The sequence below is a fragment of the Aquarana catesbeiana genome, linkage group LG10, assembly GCF_042186555.1.
Source record: "Aquarana catesbeiana isolate 2022-GZ linkage group LG10, ASM4218655v1, whole genome shotgun sequence".
In the NCBI taxonomy this organism is placed as follows: Eukaryota; Metazoa; Chordata; class Amphibia; order Anura; family Ranidae; genus Aquarana; species Aquarana catesbeiana.
The window spans coordinates 117,460,181-117,478,205 of record NC_133333.1 but is presented as its reverse complement, the minus strand read 5'-3'; the positions used below and the strand labels follow the sequence as shown (position 1 = coordinate 117,478,205).

General features: G+C 41.0%; 2 protein-coding genes across 3 annotated transcripts in view; one reads left to right on the top strand and one right to left on the bottom strand.

Annotated features, from left to right (window-relative positions):
* DRC12 (dynein regulatory complex subunit 12 homolog) overlaps positions 1-14,927 on the top strand; it is a 52,483-nt gene extending 37,556 nt beyond the window's left edge. For both annotated transcript variants that reach the window (XM_073602539.1, XM_073602538.1), the window contains 4 exons: positions 1,979-2,098; positions 2,709-2,801; positions 7,636-7,766; positions 12,646-14,927. In XM_073602539.1, the coding sequence (XP_073458640.1) occupies positions 1,979-2,098; positions 2,709-2,801; positions 7,636-7,766; positions 12,646-12,774 (473 nt within the window). In that variant the 3' untranslated portion in view covers positions 12,775-14,927. The remainder of the gene's footprint in view (positions 1-1,978; positions 2,099-2,708; positions 2,802-7,635; positions 7,767-12,645) is intronic.
* The window catches only part of NHERF4 (NHERF family PDZ scaffold protein 4), a 31,488-nt gene continuing 27,091 nt past the window's right edge, over positions 13,629-18,025 (bottom strand). Inside the window, exon 10 of the mRNA XM_073601115.1 lies at positions 13,629-15,907. Within this exon, the coding sequence (XP_073457216.1) occupies positions 15,842-15,907 (66 nt within the window). The 3' untranslated portion in view covers positions 13,629-15,841. The remainder of the gene's footprint in view (positions 15,908-18,025) is intronic.

Sequence of the window (18,025 nt, the reverse complement as noted above, 5' to 3'; positions counted from 1 at the left end):
CCAAAGGTAATAGACACAAGGACAAAGAAATAGTGATCTCTATTTGCTTGTGCTCATACATTATGAAGCACTAAATATTTTAGAATCAAATCTGCCTACTTGGGGGTCACCACGGCTGAAAGGAGAAAGATACTCAGATCAACCACAATTGTTGGGGGAGTAGAAAAAGTAGTTTGCTTTAGAGAAAATGAGGTAGCTCTGTGATGGCATGTGTGGCTTTGTGACAGCTACTTAGAATTAATTGAGTGAGAAGAACCCCCCCCAAATCTTGTTGGGGTGAGAAGTCTGTGACACACTAAAGGGTGGGTCTCCATACCTCAACCCTATATAGCTCCTAATTGCTGGTATTTATAATGTCGATGTGACATGGGTCCATAAGAGTTAATAGTCTGAAGGGATGGCCCCCAAGTCTCCCATAGTAAAGAATCAAGAGCAGGGTGTTTCAGTGGTGGCTGAGTGCTTGGAAACAGAGCTAAGAGTAACAAAAGGCAAGGGATTGCCTAGGTAGTCTTTGGCAGGACCCCTTGCCTGTTCACAAAGAAGTGTAGGCACAGTATAGATCTAAGGGTTATTGAGTAAAGATCTATGCGTTATTATTTCTCTTTTTTTAACATTTATCGAATAGGTGCTATAGTGTGTGCGTGAAACGTCTAACATTTGGCACCTGCCATTTTAAAAGAAGTGATTGGTGATCAAGCAGCATACGGGGTACAAGAGATATCTATGAGAGATTTAGCTCAACAAACTTAAATTGGCAGTATTAAATATTTTCAGCCAGGTTGGCTTTGTTCATTGGTTCCTAACATTTTATGCCAACAATAATACCTATTGGACCTCTTTTATTTTCAATCTACACCTCTTCCCTGGGTCAGCTGATAGCCTCTCACGGCTTTCAATATCATTTCTATGCTGATGACACAAATCTATCTCTCCACCCCTCAACTCACTCCATCAGTCTCCTCACACATCACTAACTTACTAACCGACATATCTGTATGGATGTCACACCACTTCCTCAAACACAACTTGTCCAAAACCGAGCTTATAATATTTCCTCCCCCACGTGCCTCTTCCCCTGACTTCTCTGCGAAGAGCAATGGCAAAACTATCCACCCATCCCCACATGTCAGGGTGCTAGGTGTTATCCTAGATTCTGAACTCTCCTTTCAGCCCTACATCCAATCACTTTCCAAAGCTTGCTGCCTCAACCTCCGCAACATCTCTAAACTACGTCCCTTTCTAACCAGTGAAACCACAAAGCTCCTGATTCACTCCCTGGTTATCTCTCGCCTTGACTACTGCAACTCACTCCTCATTGGCTTACCTTTAAATAGACTATCCCCCCTTCAGTCCATCATGAATGCTGCTGCCAGACTCATCCACCTTACAAACCGCTCAGTGTCTGCTACCCCCCTCTGCCAATCCCTCCATTGGCTACCACTCGCCCAACGAATTAAATTCAAAATACTAACAATAAGTTACAAAGCCATCCACAACTGTGCCCCCAGCTACATCACTAACCTAGTCTCAAAATACCAACCTAAACGCCATCTCCGTTCCTCCCAAGGTCTTCTGCTCTCTAGCTCCCTCATCACCTCCTCCCATATCCGCCTCCAGGACTTCTCCCCCATCCTCTGGAATTCCCTACCCCAATCTGTCAGACTGTCTCCAAATTTATCCACTTTTAGGCGATCCCCGAAAACTTTCCTCTTCAGAGAAGCCTATCCTGCCTCCATCTAACAACTGCACTATTTTCTCCATTAGCTCATCCCCCACAGCTATTACCCTTTTGTATAACTTGACCCTCCCTCCTAGATTGTGAGCTCTAACGAGCAGGGCCCTCTGATTCCTCCTGTATTGAATTGTATTGTACTTGTACTGTCTGCCCTAATGTTGTAAAGCGCTGCGTTGGCGCTATATAAATCCTGTATTATAATAATAATAATAATTTTTCATGTTTATATATTAAAATCTCTAGCTTTGCAAAGGCAAGTGATGCGCCAGGCACAATACCACAAACAGGAAATACAGCAAAAAAACCATGAGCTATTAGAAGACCTACAGGAAGAAAGAGATACAAAACAAGCTATTTATAGTGGTAAGCACTCATCTGTAATATACAGTGTAATAAGAGAATGATGCAATAATAAAATAAACTTGTACTAATATTAAATACAAAATTTTTGTAAGTAAACTATTTTAACCGGTATAAAGAGTATAGTTTTAAAGCTCAATTCCTGCCAAGACATTTTTTTTTTCATCCTGACATTAACTAGTAGTGGGTGCCTCTTCCTGGTTCAGGCAGCCCAGCTTCCTGATAATGCACCCACACTCCTTTGGCCCCTGTGAATGGACAGTTAGGCATCCTGCGATATGATTTGTACATATCCCAAGAGGCTTTAAAAGTGTGAAGACATCATTTGTGTCTAGGCAAGAATGGTGGCCGGGGGGGGGGGGGGGCAGTCAAAAAGCAAAATTGAAAAGGTAAATTTACAAAAGAAAAATAAAATGTAATTTAAATTGCAGAGGGTGGGGTTGAGGGTAGAGCAGCGATGCCCAGTGCATCCAGTGGGTGAGAGTAACGTAATATTCTTTTTATACCAAGTCTTGGAAAATAAATAGGTCATAAATAGCAAATAACAAAAACAGTTTCTTGCTTCTGTATGACGTATTGTCTTTATTTACTATTTCTATTCTTCATCTATTAGAAATGACTCGTCAGCATCAAGATTTGGAACAGCAGAGCTCATCATGTATACAGGCCCTGGAGGAAGAGGTGGCCAAATTAAAACTACAACTGTGTATGTCAGAAATAAACCCCTGTATTAAACTCATGGACATATAGTATGTGCAAACACGGTGCATACAATACAAATGCTGCATTTAAAAGAGAACATAATGTTGTTTTGCAGATATTTTCTTTATATGTTTATGTAGCCCCCCTGACCTACACAGGGGCTAATATGTTGATTTTAGTTTTTGATTGGGTTGTACTTAGCTCAGACTGATTGTATAATTTTTCACCTGTTTTTTTCTAAGCTTAAAGAGGAGGGCCAGTCAAAAAAAAAAAAAAAAAAATTAAAAGTCAGCAGCTACAAATACTGCAGCTGCTGACTTTTAATTGGACACTTACCTGTCCCAGGGTCCAGAGATGCAGGGGATCGAAGCCCCGCTCGTCTCCCCCTCCGTTCAGCGGCGCTGGCATTGCATCTGTGGGCGGCGGGCTGTGGCTTCACAGCCTGGCACCCACTGCGCATGCGCGAGCGGCACCGAACGCCGTGATTGGCTGCTCAGTCACCTGGGACCTGTAATGGGTCTCAGATGATTGACAGGAGGGAGGGAGCAGAGCCAAGACCTTCCTGTGCCGAGGGGGAAGTGATGTCACCAGCCCAGGCACTGGAAGAGGCAGACTATGAGGGACCCCCTAGCAACAGGCCTTTAGAGGTAAGTAAAATATATATATATATATCCAAATGTTTTTTTGTATTTTTTTTAGGATTTTTCATGTAGTTTTTTTTTTTTTTGGGTGGAACCCCACTTTAAAGAGGATCTTCACCCTGTAAACAAAAATGTAAAAATAAGCAGCTACAGTAATTTAAAAAAACACACACACCTCATCTGACCTGGCTCTTTGCTGGTCTTGCAGCTTCCCAGCCGGCTGCCCACTGGGCATGCACAAGCCGCCCTGCACCCCGTAAATGGTTCCACAGTCTCCTGAGACCTGTAATGTGTCTAAAGAGGCTGTGGGGGAAGGAAGGGCTGCCGAACTTCCACTCAGATCGGCACAGCGATCTGACCAGAAGCTGGAGCAGGTACCTATCGAAATCATGTACCCACTCCTCCCGCCTGAAAAAAACATCCTAAATATGGAAGGGGGTGAGGAGGAGGAAAAGTGGAACATCCGCTTTAAGTTGGCTTGTGATTTCTCACTGTTGCCAGTAGATGTCACTGGTTTCACTGGTTATAGTATGAGATTTCACAAACAAAACTAAGTTATGAGTATTTTATATTTTCCTCAGCCAATCCAGTAGGAGGTTTAGGCCACTTGTGCATGCTGGGGGAGGATATAAATATTTGGGACAAGCCATGTGCTCTCTCTTTCTCTCTTGCCTTAGGCTGAGGAGGTGCTCCTGGATGGAGCTCTGCTGTTTGGCTCAATAGCCTGTTTTAGGGCCTAATGTGCTGAAGATGTATTGCCTGGTCTGAAGGAAACTGTGGCAAGGAGATGACCCAGGGGAGGCCCCTTGCTGGAGAGACACAGGAAGCAGACTGGTCTCTCAGAAGTGTAAGGTGACTCACCTAGAGGACTCATTAAAATTTGGAAACGTGCTTACAGTGTTGCCTGGTCGGCTTGAAGGTGCTGACAATGTGAAGCTGGACATTGATCTGGAGAGTCTGTAAATAATCTGCTACAGTATCTGGGACCCATAACCCTCACCTCTTTAACCGTTCTGCAATAATACTTTAAAAAGACAAAAAGTGACTGGAGCCAAAAATCCTTTCTCGTTTTCCCCCCATTTTAGCCATGGACTCAGCCCTGGAGTGAAATGCTAGCCTGCCCCTGCCTCTGGAGGAGCTATCCTGCCTATGGGGTGTGAGAGGGTTCTACATTTATAATGTTTAAGGCTAATATATTTATATGAGAACACTTACAGTTAGGTCCATATATAATTGTACACAGGCACAATTTTCATATTTTTGGCTCTGTATGCCACTAGAATAAAATTAAAACAAAACAATCCAAATGAATTTGAAGTGCAGACTTTCAGCTTTAATTCAAGGGGTTGAACATGAATATCAAGTACAAATTTTAGGAACTGCAACCATTTTTTACACAGTCCCCCCATTTTCAGGGGCTCAAATGTAATTGGACAAATGAATATAATCATAAATAAAATGTTCATTTTTTATTTTTTGATGAGAATCCTTTACTGGCAATGACTGCCTGAAGTCTGGAACCCATGGATATTACCAAAGACTGAGTTTCCTCCTTTCTGATGCTTTGCCAGCTGTCGTCAGTTGTTCTTTGTTTGTGGGTCTTTCTGCCTTTAGTTTTGCCTTCAGCAAGTGAAATGCATGCTCAATTGGGTTGAGATCGGGTGATTACATAGTTACACAGTAGGTAGGGTTGAATAAAGACAATAGTCCATCCAGTTCAACCTGTGTAGGTGCACTTGTGTCAGTGTCTATAATTATTTCCCATATCCCTTTATGTTGTGTTCGTTAAGATGCACATCCAAGAGTCTCTTTAAAATATCCTCACTCCCTGCTGCCGCCACCAATTGTGGAAGAGAGTTCCACATCCTTTTTGCCCTGACAGTGAAAAAACCTCTGCGCAGTTTAAGGATTGACTCGGCCAATGCTATTCAACTTCTTTTTCTGCAAAATCTCATGGGTTGCTTTTGCAGTATGTTTTGGATCATTGTCCATCTGTACTGTGAAGTGCCATCCAATCAACTTTGCTGCAATTGGCTGAATCTGGGCTGACAGTATATCTCTAAACACTGCAGAATTCATCCGGCTGCTTCTGTCTTCTGTCACATCATCAATAAACACCAATGACCCAGTGCCACTGGAAGCCATGCATGCCCATGCCATCACACTGCCTCTACCATGTTTTACAGATGATGATGTGTGCTTTGGATCATGAGCTGTTACAAGCCTTCTCCACACTTTTTTCTTCTCATCATACTGGTACAGATTAATCTTAGTTTTATCTGTCCAAAGAATGCTTTTCCGGAACTGGTCTGGCTTTTTTAGATTTTTTTATGGAAAAGTCTAATCTGGCTTTTCTATTCTTTAGGCTTATGAATGGTTTGCACCTTGTGGTGAACCCTCTGTATTTGCTCTTGTGAAGTCTTCTCTTGATTGTAGACTTTGACAATGATACATCCACCTCCTGGAGAGTGTCCTTCACTTGTCTGGATGTTGTGAATAGGTTTTTCCTTACCATAGAGAGGATCCTGCGATCATCCACCACTGTTGTCTTCCGTGGACATCCAGACCTTTTTATGTTGCTGAGGTCAACAGTGCGTTCTTCTTTCCTCAGAATGTACCAAACTGTTGATTTGGCCACTCCTAATGTTGCTGCTATCTCTCTGATGGATTTGTTTCGTTTTTGAAGCCTTACAATGGCCTGTTTCACTTGCATGGACAGCTCCTTTGAACGCATGATGTAGGTTCACAGCAATAGATTCCAAATGCAAATACCACACCATACCACTCCAAACCTTTTACCTGCTTAATTGATGAAGAAATAACGAAGGAGTAGCCCACACCCGGCCATAAAAAAGCTTTTGATTCAATTGTCCAATTACTTTTGGTCCCTTGAAAAAGGTGAGATGGCTATTCTTTAGAGCTGTAATTCCTAAACCCTTCCTCCAATTTGGATGTACATACCCTCAAATTAAACCTGAGAGTGTGCACTTTCAGCCCATATCTATAAATCTAGATATAACTAAAGCTTGAATATGTTTTGGTAAATACCTGAAAAAAACTAAAATTGTGCCTGTGTCCAAATATATATGGACCTAACTGTATATGAAAAAGTGAGACACATTATATGAGAAAAGGTGGTACTACTGACAGAAACATTGCAAGTTTATACATTTATCATTAGATTGTGGTCATATCAGTAAAGACTTTGAATGGTTAATTGAATTAATCAATGTTAAAAAGAACTTAAAGTGGGAGTAAACTCCCATACATGAATTTTACCTGTAGGTAAGCCTATAATAAGGCTTACTTATAGGTACTGTAAATATCTCCTAAACGTGCACTGTTTAGGAGATATTTACTGTACATGCAATCATCGACGTCACCGGCGCATGCGCTCCGAAGGAACAGCATACCTGTGCTGTTCCTTCAGAGTCCTGTGCTGTAAACAGTGGCTCCTGCATGTATGCGCGGGAGTGACATCATCGCGGCTCCAGCCACTCACACAGCCAGAGTCTGGGAACCTGTAAGGAAGACCGTGAAGATGGAAGCGCCTTCAGTGGTGACAGCACGCCACTGGAGGACTTCATTTTCAGGTAAGTTTCACATAATGTGCTAGTATGCAATGCATACTAGCACATTATGGTATTGCCTTTCAGATTTAAAAACAAAACAAAAAACACCCAGTGGTTTACTACTGCTTTAAACCCATCAACAAAAATGTAATGTATAACATTTTCTCTAGATGGGCTTTTGTCTTTTTCATAACCTAACTATGTAACTGCTCACCAGTCCTTCGATGTGATTTCTGTATCTGTTTCTTTTTTTTTATCTGGTAATCCTGCCAGTAACACACTTTCTGTGTGTTACTGGCAGGATCACCAGATAAAAACACGTCCCCCTCTCCTCCTCTCCATTACATAGGAGGAGGTGCTTTTTAGCCCACAGAAGATAGCTAACAGTTCACAGCAGGTAAAATTGAAATTTGAGGTCTGTGCACAGGAAGTCAACAAGATTTTATTAGTACTGGTTTGACCCTAAATAAAAAGAAAACAAATGCAGACAGCACATCTAAGGATTACTAAACTGCGATACATTACATTTTTGTTTTTGGGATAAACTTTAACAGCACAAGCAAAAATATTTCTGAATGAACAGTTGTCACATTTGAAATATTTTCTTTATTTTTAACATCCACAGCCAGAAGCCAAGAAGATCTGCAGACCCTTAAAGAGGAATCGGAGCACATGGCACAAGAGAAAGAAGCTGAAATCACAGAATTGAGGAGAGATCTTGAAAACATGGAGGCAGAATATCAGACTATACTGCATGTAAGTAATTGTTTCTACTACTAGTAGAAGCAAGCAACAAACTAGTTAAGTCTCACCCTATTTATCTCAACATGTACCCCACATGTGTATGTTATGATTGTGACTGTTTTTTTTTCTATGGTATGCCTTAAAATACCATTCTCTGCTTCCTGCCCTCACATCCCTACATTTTTTATTTATTTTGGATAGGGTTAGGAAGGGTTAGAGCCTGTGTCAGTTTTTTATGGCCATATGTGTCTTTTTCCTGGGGAGATTTTCCTTCACCTCCTGTCAGCACAGGAAATGATAGGAAATCTCTCCATGGGGACACAAAAAAACATATTGTTAGTAAAAGACAAAGGGTTAGAACCTCTAACCCTTCTAAAATTTTTTTTTTTTTTGCTGTGCCTTCATCCACCTTAGAACTGTGTGCAGGCATCCCATAGAAGTGAATGCAGACAGTCGCATGTCAAAATTTGATATGTGTCTCAGTGCCCATATGTATGAACCTTTACGGTTGTTAAAAAAAAAAAAAATGGAAGGCTGAACATTACCTTTATTTTCATGTACAGTGGCATATCTTTGGCTGTCCCATGGAAGCACCAAGGCCACTAAGCTGGAACAAAACCTGGCTGCTGTTTCTGACAGAGGTGTACAGGCATCAAGATATGTTTATGGTGTATGAAAAGGCGTCAGTTCCCAATAACCATACATTTAGATTTATGTAGGGACATCCATGAAATTACCATTTCCAAATTTGTACAACTTTTCCTTGAGATTAGCAGTAGCACTGTCCTACAGGACAATATCAGAGTCCGGCAACAAGAGAGCTGCATATGTGGAAAACATGTCTGTCTCCATGCAGAATATGGTCACGTGGAATGTATAGAATGTCAGTTTATATGCCAGTTAGAGGGAACCCAGCTAAGCTACTAGAAGCCCGCTAGCAGTATTCTTTGGTTTGGAAGGCATGTTGAAAAATGCAGGACAATAGTCCTGATGCAAGAAATTTGACAGATCTGCAGAAAAAAAATCAAATCAAATATTATATTAATGAACCCCAGGGTTGTTAATATTTCTTGCAGTGGGGTCATCACCGGGGCTTCTACTTAAAATGTATATTATCCCAAAAATGAAAATCACACGTATGTGTCTGTTTAGCTATGTTGTGGTGGGTAAAATGTATTCTGTTCTTTATTGACATCTTTATTTCCCCTGAAATACCTTGTGATCCTACCAGTTCCCCTCCTTTTGCTGGTTTCAGTCTGTCCACACCAAGCACAGAAGCCAATCCACGCTGGCGTGGTCAGTTTGTGGATCTACAGCGCATTCATAAAGAATTCAGACTCCTTCACTTTTTCAATTTTGTTATGGTGCACTTATGCCAATGTGATATTTCAGTTTTTCCTTTTTCATACATTTGCAAGCATTTCTAAAATTCTGTTTTCACTTTGTCATTATGGGGTACTAAGTGTAGATTAACGGGAGACAAAATCATTCTAAAGAACTGTAGTATCAGGCAGCAACATAACTAAATTGAAAAAAAGTGAACAGGGTGACATTATGAATGCACTGTATGCTTTTTAAATATAGATGCAGGATGCTATGCTCATGCACAGCGTGCCCATGTCTCACGTAGTCAGTATTACCATCACGCCCCTTGCCCAGCCCTGCTGTGTTGATTTACAGCGGCTCCCTGCAAGAGTCACACTGTCAACACGGCAGCTGCTGGAACACAGCGCACACAGACGGGCAGTGTGTTATCCTGCTGTGTATAGTGGTTGGAAAGAGGTCAACCTCTTTCCAACCACTATATTCTTCCTCTCTAAGGGAAAAAACAAAGCAATGGAGTCTGTGCGGTCACATGACTGTCAAACAAAATGGAAATAAAAAACAAAACATTTTTAAAATGAATATTAAAATGTGATTATAGTTACATAGTTACATATAATAGTTTTTATTTTTGCACTATAAACAAAAAAAGAGCAACAATTTTGAAAAAAACACAATATTTTTTACCTTTTGCTATAATAAATATCCGAATTAAAAAAAAAAACAAAAACAATTTTTTTCCTCGGTTTAGGCTGATATGTATTTTTACACATATTTTTGGTAAAAAAAAGTCGTAATAAGCATATATTGATTGGTTTGCGCAAAAGTTATAGTGTCTACAAAATAGGGGATATTTATGGCATTTTTATTATTTTTTTTTTTTTACTAGTAATGGCGGCGATCTGTGATTTTTATCGGGATTGTGGCGGACAGATCGGACACTTTTGACACTTTTTTTGAAACCATTGACATTTATACAGCGATCAGTGCTATAAATAGCCACTGATTACTGTGTAAATGTCACTGGCAGGGAAGGAGTTAACACTAGGGGGTGATCAAGGGGTTAAATGTGGGGGGATGGGACTGACTGGGGGAGGAGACCAGTCGGTGTTCCTATATACTAGGAACACACGATCGGTCTCCTCTCCCCTGACAGGATGTGGATGTGTGTGTTTACACACACATCCACGTTCCTGCTCTGCCACAAGCGATCGCGGGTGCCCGGGGAACATCGCGCCACTGGGCACACGCATCAGCTCCTCAGGCACGCAGCGGGCGCGCACGCGCCCCCTATACCCCTTAAAGCGGCCGCCGTACAGCTACGGCAATTATCGCAGGGGAGCCATTCTGCTGCGGGCAGTTGGCTAGTGGTTAAAGCTTGTAGGAGGAGTTTTCATTCTGCTCTGACTGTCCTGTAAGGCTGCAGAACCCCTGACCCTCTGTATGGACAGTGCTGATTGGCCCTGTGCTGATCACATGCACTCTCTCAAGAAAAAAAAACTCTCTAGCAATACACACCAAACTGAGCATGTGCAGAGTGCCCCAAAGGCTCTGAACTATCAGGAGATGGATTGGGGACGGTGGAAGAAGAGGAGGTTTAGAGAAGACAGGATCAAACAGCCTTTTTACACAATGCAGAGGATTAAAGAAGTTCTAAACTCTGAAAAAAATAAAATAAAATAAAAAAACCCTGCAAGACAAAGGAATAATGAGCTAGTATGCACTGCATACTAGCTCATTATGAAATACTTACCTTAGAATGAAGCTGTTGCAGCGGCACCTGCACACCGCTGAGACGGCTGACATTTTCCCCGAAATTTCTTCCGGGCTCACGGGCTCCGGCACTGTGATTCACCGGAGCCGCGATGACGTCACTCCCGTGCATGCGTGTCGGACCTGCCGTTCACGGCACGGGGCTCGGAAGGAACGGCACCCATGCCCATTCCTTCAGAGCACATGCGACAGTGATGTTACTGGCAGGATGTAATGTAAATATTTCCTAAACGGTACACGTTTAGGAGATATTTTCACAACCTATAGGTAAGCCTTATTATAGGCTTACTTATAGGTAAATGTCTGCAGAGGAAGTTTACTTCCTCTTTAACCACTTAGGTTCCACAGTGAGTATAACAAGCATGCTTTACTGCATATACAGACTGATTGTACTGTTGTGGGTTTAGTAACACTAACTTTTTCAATATATTTTCCTATCTACATTAACCATCGTTTACACATCTCACATTTTAAAAGTTTTATGCTTTTGGTCACAGAAAACTTGCAATGAGTACAGCTGCATCCTCCCAATAGGATATCTAAATTCCAGTGCTCAGGAATATGTGTGATTGATTTGAGAGTCCCCAATAAAGATCAAAACACAAGAGATATAATGGCAAATAATGTATTTATTTTATAAAAAAAAGTATTTTTAGAATCACTTCAAATTATTTTACAATATACAATCATGGCAGTGTAGCAAATATTTTGAAGACGTACAAAATTACCTGGTTGCTTTATTATTTAAACTCATTAATACTGACATTATTAGATTAAGAGATTTGTAATATTTATTACAACATATCTGCCAGTATACATCACTATTATTTATACATATCTATTTGAGAACAGCAACATGTAAAAGGCAATGTAATTCCAGATTCAAGTGTGTGCTCGGTTATTAGGGCCAATAGAAAATTGTATAGATAGGAGAGGCTGGCTATTGGGGCCAATGGAGAAATATATAGATAGGAGGGGTCTGACTATTTGGGCCAGTGGAGAATTATATAGGTAGAAGGGGTCTGGTTATAAGGGCCAATGGAGAATTATAAAGGTAGAAGAGGTCTGGTTTTTAGGACCAATGGAGAATTATATAGGTAGAAGGGGTCTGGTTATAAGGGCCAATGGAGAATTATAAAGGTAGAAGAGGTCTGGTTTTTAGGACCAATAGAGAATTATATAGGTAAATGGGGTCTGGTTTTTAGGACCAATAGAGAATTATATAGGTAAATGGGGTCTGGTTTTTAGGACCAATAGAGAATTATATAGGTAAATGGGGTCTGGTTTTTAGGGCCAATAGAGAATTATATAGTTAGATGGGGCCTGGTTTTTAGGACCAATAGAGAATTATATAGGTAGATGGGGTCTGGTTATTAGGGCCAATAGAGAATTATATAGGTAGATGGGGTCCGGTTTTTAAGGCCAATGGAGAATTATATAGATAGTCTGGTTATTGGGGCCAATCAAGAATTATATTAATTAGGCCCAATGTAGAATTATTAGGGGAGGGAGCTATATAAATTTAATTTGCACACCAGGCAAACCCACTGTGAAGTCTGTACATACAGAAAATTCAGTGAAAGAAGCAAAACGTCACTGCAGGAAAAGTATCCAAAGCACTCATGCAGTGGTACTTTCTGCCAGCTAATCATTGCCAGCCAAACCTAAACCAGTGTCAGAAGTTAATGTTGCAGGAATCCATATGGTGGTGTGAATTTGCCTGATACCAAAAATGAAGATAACTTCTATCTAACTGCTTCTGGGCTCTCTCTATCTCTCTCTTTCTCTCTCATAGTCATGCTTGGATCAATTACTGCAAAAGCTTACCCTGGCTGAGCAGAAGTGGACACGTGAATCCCTTTCAATCCATCATCAATACAAACAGATGCTGCAGGACTGTGGATTAAATCCTCTTGACATCTAACAATTAAGAATCACACTTTTTTTCCTTACAACTGCATGCTAACTTCTATGTATTGCTTATTTACAAGTTACATGATTATACAGATCATATATTGAGCAAAGCCTGCCATACACAGGTACAGGTTTTTTCATAACACAAGCATTTTCAATGCTATTGTGTAATCTCCCTGTGTACGGAGTGTGAACAACTGTACCTGCAGAATGCAGAAGATGGGTTTTTGTTCTGTTAACAATCATGCCGGTTGGAACATTTCTACCAATCAGTGGCAGCCCGTCCATAGGGGGCGCACGGGTGCCACCCCCCCATCCATGCGTCCAGCCCCCTGATCTACAGGCGGGGCGCCGGATGCATGGATTCCAATCAGGGTTTATTTTTTTTTGAAGCGCGTGATTAGAGCCAGAGGCTCAGTTGTGTGACAATAGAGAATGAATATTCGCTATTGTAACACTGATTCACCTCTCGGCCAATCAGGAAGCGACCTGTCACCCGATTGCCCTAAAGAATATCCGATCAGATTGGCCGCCAGGAGGAGGAAGGAGGAGACGCAGGGGAAGCCTCCTGCAGTCGAGAGAGAAGCCGCCCGTGAGATGGGGTAAGTGCGGGCCCCCAACTACTGACTAACTGACTCGGGGGGGGGGGCAGAGGATACCGTCCTCCGTGTCCCGACCGACCAGCAGGTGGATTGTTTGCCACCCCCCCCACCTAAAAAAAAACAACCCCCAGCCGCCACTGCTACCAATAGTCTATTCATCTTTTCTGATAAGACAGAAATGAGCAGAGCTAGCTTGATATGCCAGATCTCTATGTCCACCTTTAAAGTGGACTTGAAAAAACTTGACATCTTGACATCTTGACATCTTTAGGGAACATTACGAAATGTTATTGTGCCTAAGCAGTACCATAAAAATTTACCTTTTGTCTGGAATTCTTACTGAAAACTAGCAGAGCACTTCCTGAAATGTGAGGGTGCCTAGACACTTCTGTGTCTACAGCCTCATAACTGTGTATCTGCAGTGTGAAACCTACGGCACTGCTCCCCTGACTAGTAGTCTCAGGAGATTTGGAGTGAGATTTGGTGACATCAGTGCAAAATAACTCATTACAAGTCAGTAATGAGGTAAAGAGCTGTTGGGAGACCAGAGGCAATACTGGTGACAATAATAAGATCCTTTAAAGTGGAGCTCCGCATTAAAGGGGAAGTTTCACTTTAAGCACTCCTCCCCCCCTCCTATGCCACATTTGGCATGTAATTTTTTTTTTTTTGGAAGGGAAGCGGGTACCCAGTTTTGACAGCTACCCGCTCCCACTTCTGCTCAGACCGCCTAGGCGATCCGAGCGTAAGTTCTCCTCTCCCCCTCCCTCCCTGCAATCTTCTGGGACATGTCACACGTCCCAGAAGATTGCCTGACCATTCGGGAGGCACAGTGCGCACCCGGCTGTGAACCTGTCACAGCCAGGTGTCCACAGTTGTAATGCCAGCGCCGGTGAGAGGGAGAGAATTGAGGGTTTGGGCGGCCACATCGCTAGATCATGGGACAGGTGAGTGTTTTTTTTATTAAAAGTCAGCAGCTACACTTTTTGGAGTTGCTGACTTTTAATAAACACAAAAACGACTGGAACTCAGCTTTCAGTGCATTTTTGTAGAAGTCTTAGGAATAATAAATAAAGAGTAATGTAACACGTGGATATCTATATCAGATATGACTCCAACTAAACCAGGCTTCCATTAGTGTGAATGGTGAGAGAGGCCCACACTACAAATTACATAGAAGATTGACGTCAGAAAAAAAAAAAACAAGTGATCAATCAAGTCTGCCCCCTTTTTTTATATGTATATTTAACTTTTTTGTCTAGTCTAGATCTAGATTTGTCCCAAGCATGTTTGAATTCACTTACTGGTGATTGACTCACTGCCTCTACTGGAAGTCTGTTCGAAGCCTTACATCCTTTGGAAGCTTTCTTTAAATGTCTATGGTATAGCGGGTCAATAAAATACTTTTCTCATTGAGAGATTAAAATATCTGGCTGGGAACTTCAGTGTGTAGAATTTATAGGTATATGCAGAAAAGGCCCAGATAAATAAAATATGTTGTCACATTATACAATGTCATAGCTCATTTTTGGCAGCCTGAAAATAAATTTTGGAATCATTAGCAACTGATGTTATTGTCTTACTATAGAAGAAGTAGTTATAACTAACAAGAACTTTATAACAAGAAAAATTTGAATCACTTATGTGATCATTCCTCTTCTATCCAAAAATTAAGCTAAAAAACTTGCTAAAATTTAAAACACAAAGCAAAGATTGCTGACATTTAAGAAAAGATGCATGTAGATTAAATCACATACTGGTTTCTTCTCTCTCTCTCCAGGTACATTCACACCAGGGACAGTGGGACTGTGTTGGCTATTCCAGTACAATCCCTGGAATGGCCAGTTCATACCACTGGGGTGGTGTGCGGATGTTGTGCTCTGAAAAAGTACTGTGTTATATAACAGTCAAGGACTCCAAGGCCTCATGCACACAGGCGTCTGGGTCTGTACAATGTAAAATGCTGAAGTATTTTGCTGCCTGGGAGCCACAGGAGCTGCATACAGCCACCCATAAAATCAATGGTTGTATGTGAGTATATGCCAGTACTTACCTAAACATGCACATGAATGCAGACATACACCACTGGGTGCAGTCTTCAACCAGAGTCGTATGTCTGTCTGTACACATGATGAGTACACTCATTGATTTCTATCAACTGTATGCAGCACCTATGGCCCCCGAGGCGGGAAGATTCTATGTTGTACAGCCACGGTGCCCAACATTGAGATCTTCCAGTTTTGTCCCTTCTTGCCATGGAGTCTCTCCCATGAAAACATCAGTCTTAGATGTATTGCCACTTTATCTTCACCATATAGTCTTTAGTTAATGTGTGATCTACAAAAAAAGTGACAATACTAGATATTACAGTACAGATTACATATATTTTTTTAAATTAAGGATACTGAATTTATTAATATAACATACTGTACATCATGGGAATTAAATATAACATGTAAGGTGCAAATGCTTCTTTTATTCTTCGCTGTTCTGTGTCACTGTGCTTTCCTTGTGCATTTCAGACTGTGATGAAGTTTCTGCCTGTATAAAAAAATAACATAAATAAGAAATAAATAAGAAATAAATAAATAAGAAAACCTATTTGCAATACATATATACAGTATGTATGGTGCTATTTTCAGTGTTAGATTGAATATCCTACTTTAGCATAGTTCTATTTCAACTTTTTTCTATGTCCTATTGAACTTATGAATAATAATATATCGACACACCGGTTACGACTTATCAGTTATATGATATACCACACATCAATTATATGTAACATATATAATCATATATATATATATATATATATATATATATATATATACACATATATATATATCAGATATAATATAGCAGTGTTTCTCAACTCCAGTCCTCAAGGCACCCCAACAGGTCATGTTTTTAGGCTTTCCATTATTTTGCACAGGTGATTTGATCAGTTTCACTCCCTTAGTAAATACCACGGCTGTTTCATCTGATGGAAATCCTGAAAATATGACCTGTTATGGTGCTTTGAGGACTGGATTTGCGAAACACTGTAATATAGTGCTATTTTGAATGGTACACTTCATATTCTACTTTAGCATAGTTGTACTTCAACTTTGTTCTCTGCGCTATTGAACTTATCATAATTTAGTGCAATACAAATATTTACAAGCCATGAGTATTTATTAGAGAACAGGAATTGCCCTTTCATGTTCCATCAGTCCATATTTTTTTTTTTCAAATATTTTATTTAAACCACAGGAGGCAGTTCCAAGGCATTACAGCAGTAATGTATAATCTACAATACATTCAAATAAATTGCATGTGACATCTCTAAACCATGAAATCAACTCAAAATATACATAACATCAGTAGAATGCAGTTCTGGTAGAGAATAGCACTTCATTCTAAAGTCTAGGAAATGAATCACCGAAGGTGTAATAAGGAGCTGCCTATGTCCTGTTCCATTTACACAGGAAGAAAATAATAAATTGGGAGAAATTAGAGAAGATTGGAAGAGACTAGAAGCAAAAGGGGGAGGGGATGGGAGGAAAGGAAAAAAATGGGGGGGGGGGGGGCGAGGAAATTATTATTGTATATGAATCCTGGGGTAGTGAAGAGTAACATCAACCAGGGCAGTTAGCCTATTTTGTGGTGTTTATGAACCAAACATAGCTATTCCTTCATCAGGAATGACAAACATATTCCACAGCCACCAAAGCTTGGAGTATTTTTTTGGTAACTGAAGGTATTAGATCCTCCATCTTATTTATTTCTTCTACTTTGTGTAGCCAACAGCTGATTGTTGGAGGCTGTGGATTTTCCCAGGGGGATGCAAGACTTGACAGCATTTCCATCAGTCCATTTTTAACCTGTTTTTACAAAAGCAGACTGCAATGGTTGGTCAGGTGTAGGCGGATGTGTGTCCACCTATATCTACTCACCTTCGGGTTCAAGTTCGTTACAACAAATGGAAAAATTTTATGCCCAGGTCCACTTTTACTGACTGACCATATATGGGTGAATCGCACGACTGATCATATTTAGCCACCCATAGGGATTACAGGGGTCCCTTTTTTCTGCATCACAAGATGGAGGAAAAATCAGAATTGATATGGATGTCACATATGTGACTTCTATTTTTTGGGCTGACTGAGGGATCTGTCTGAAAGCCACTGCTGAGACAGAATGCAGGAAGCCTGTAATAATGGCCTCACCAGCAGCACATTTTGGCCTTCCCTTCACTCATTTGCACATTTGCTACACCACTGTGGAGGTTCCCAACTTCCTCTTGCTGTCCTGCCGCTGCTATTGACAATCTCGGTCCAGCGTTTGTCTCCGCGGCAGCGCATTAGGGTCCATTGCTGGGTACATTCTGGGGCTGATGAGCGCATGTGCAGAAAGGCCGGCTCTATTGGTTGTAGACAGCTCAGATCTCCGCTGGTTGCCTAGCAGTGGTGATGCTGCATAACCTTCTCTGTTGACATGCCGATCGGGATGCGATCTGGGTGATGCTCCCGATCGGATCTAATATGTGGACATAAACACAGTATTTATTGGAATCAAAAGTACAATCACATATACAATACATCAACAATATGTTCAGCAGCTGTGTGTTCTCCATGCCAGTAAGGTGGGGGCTCTGATCAATAGAACCACTATCATATT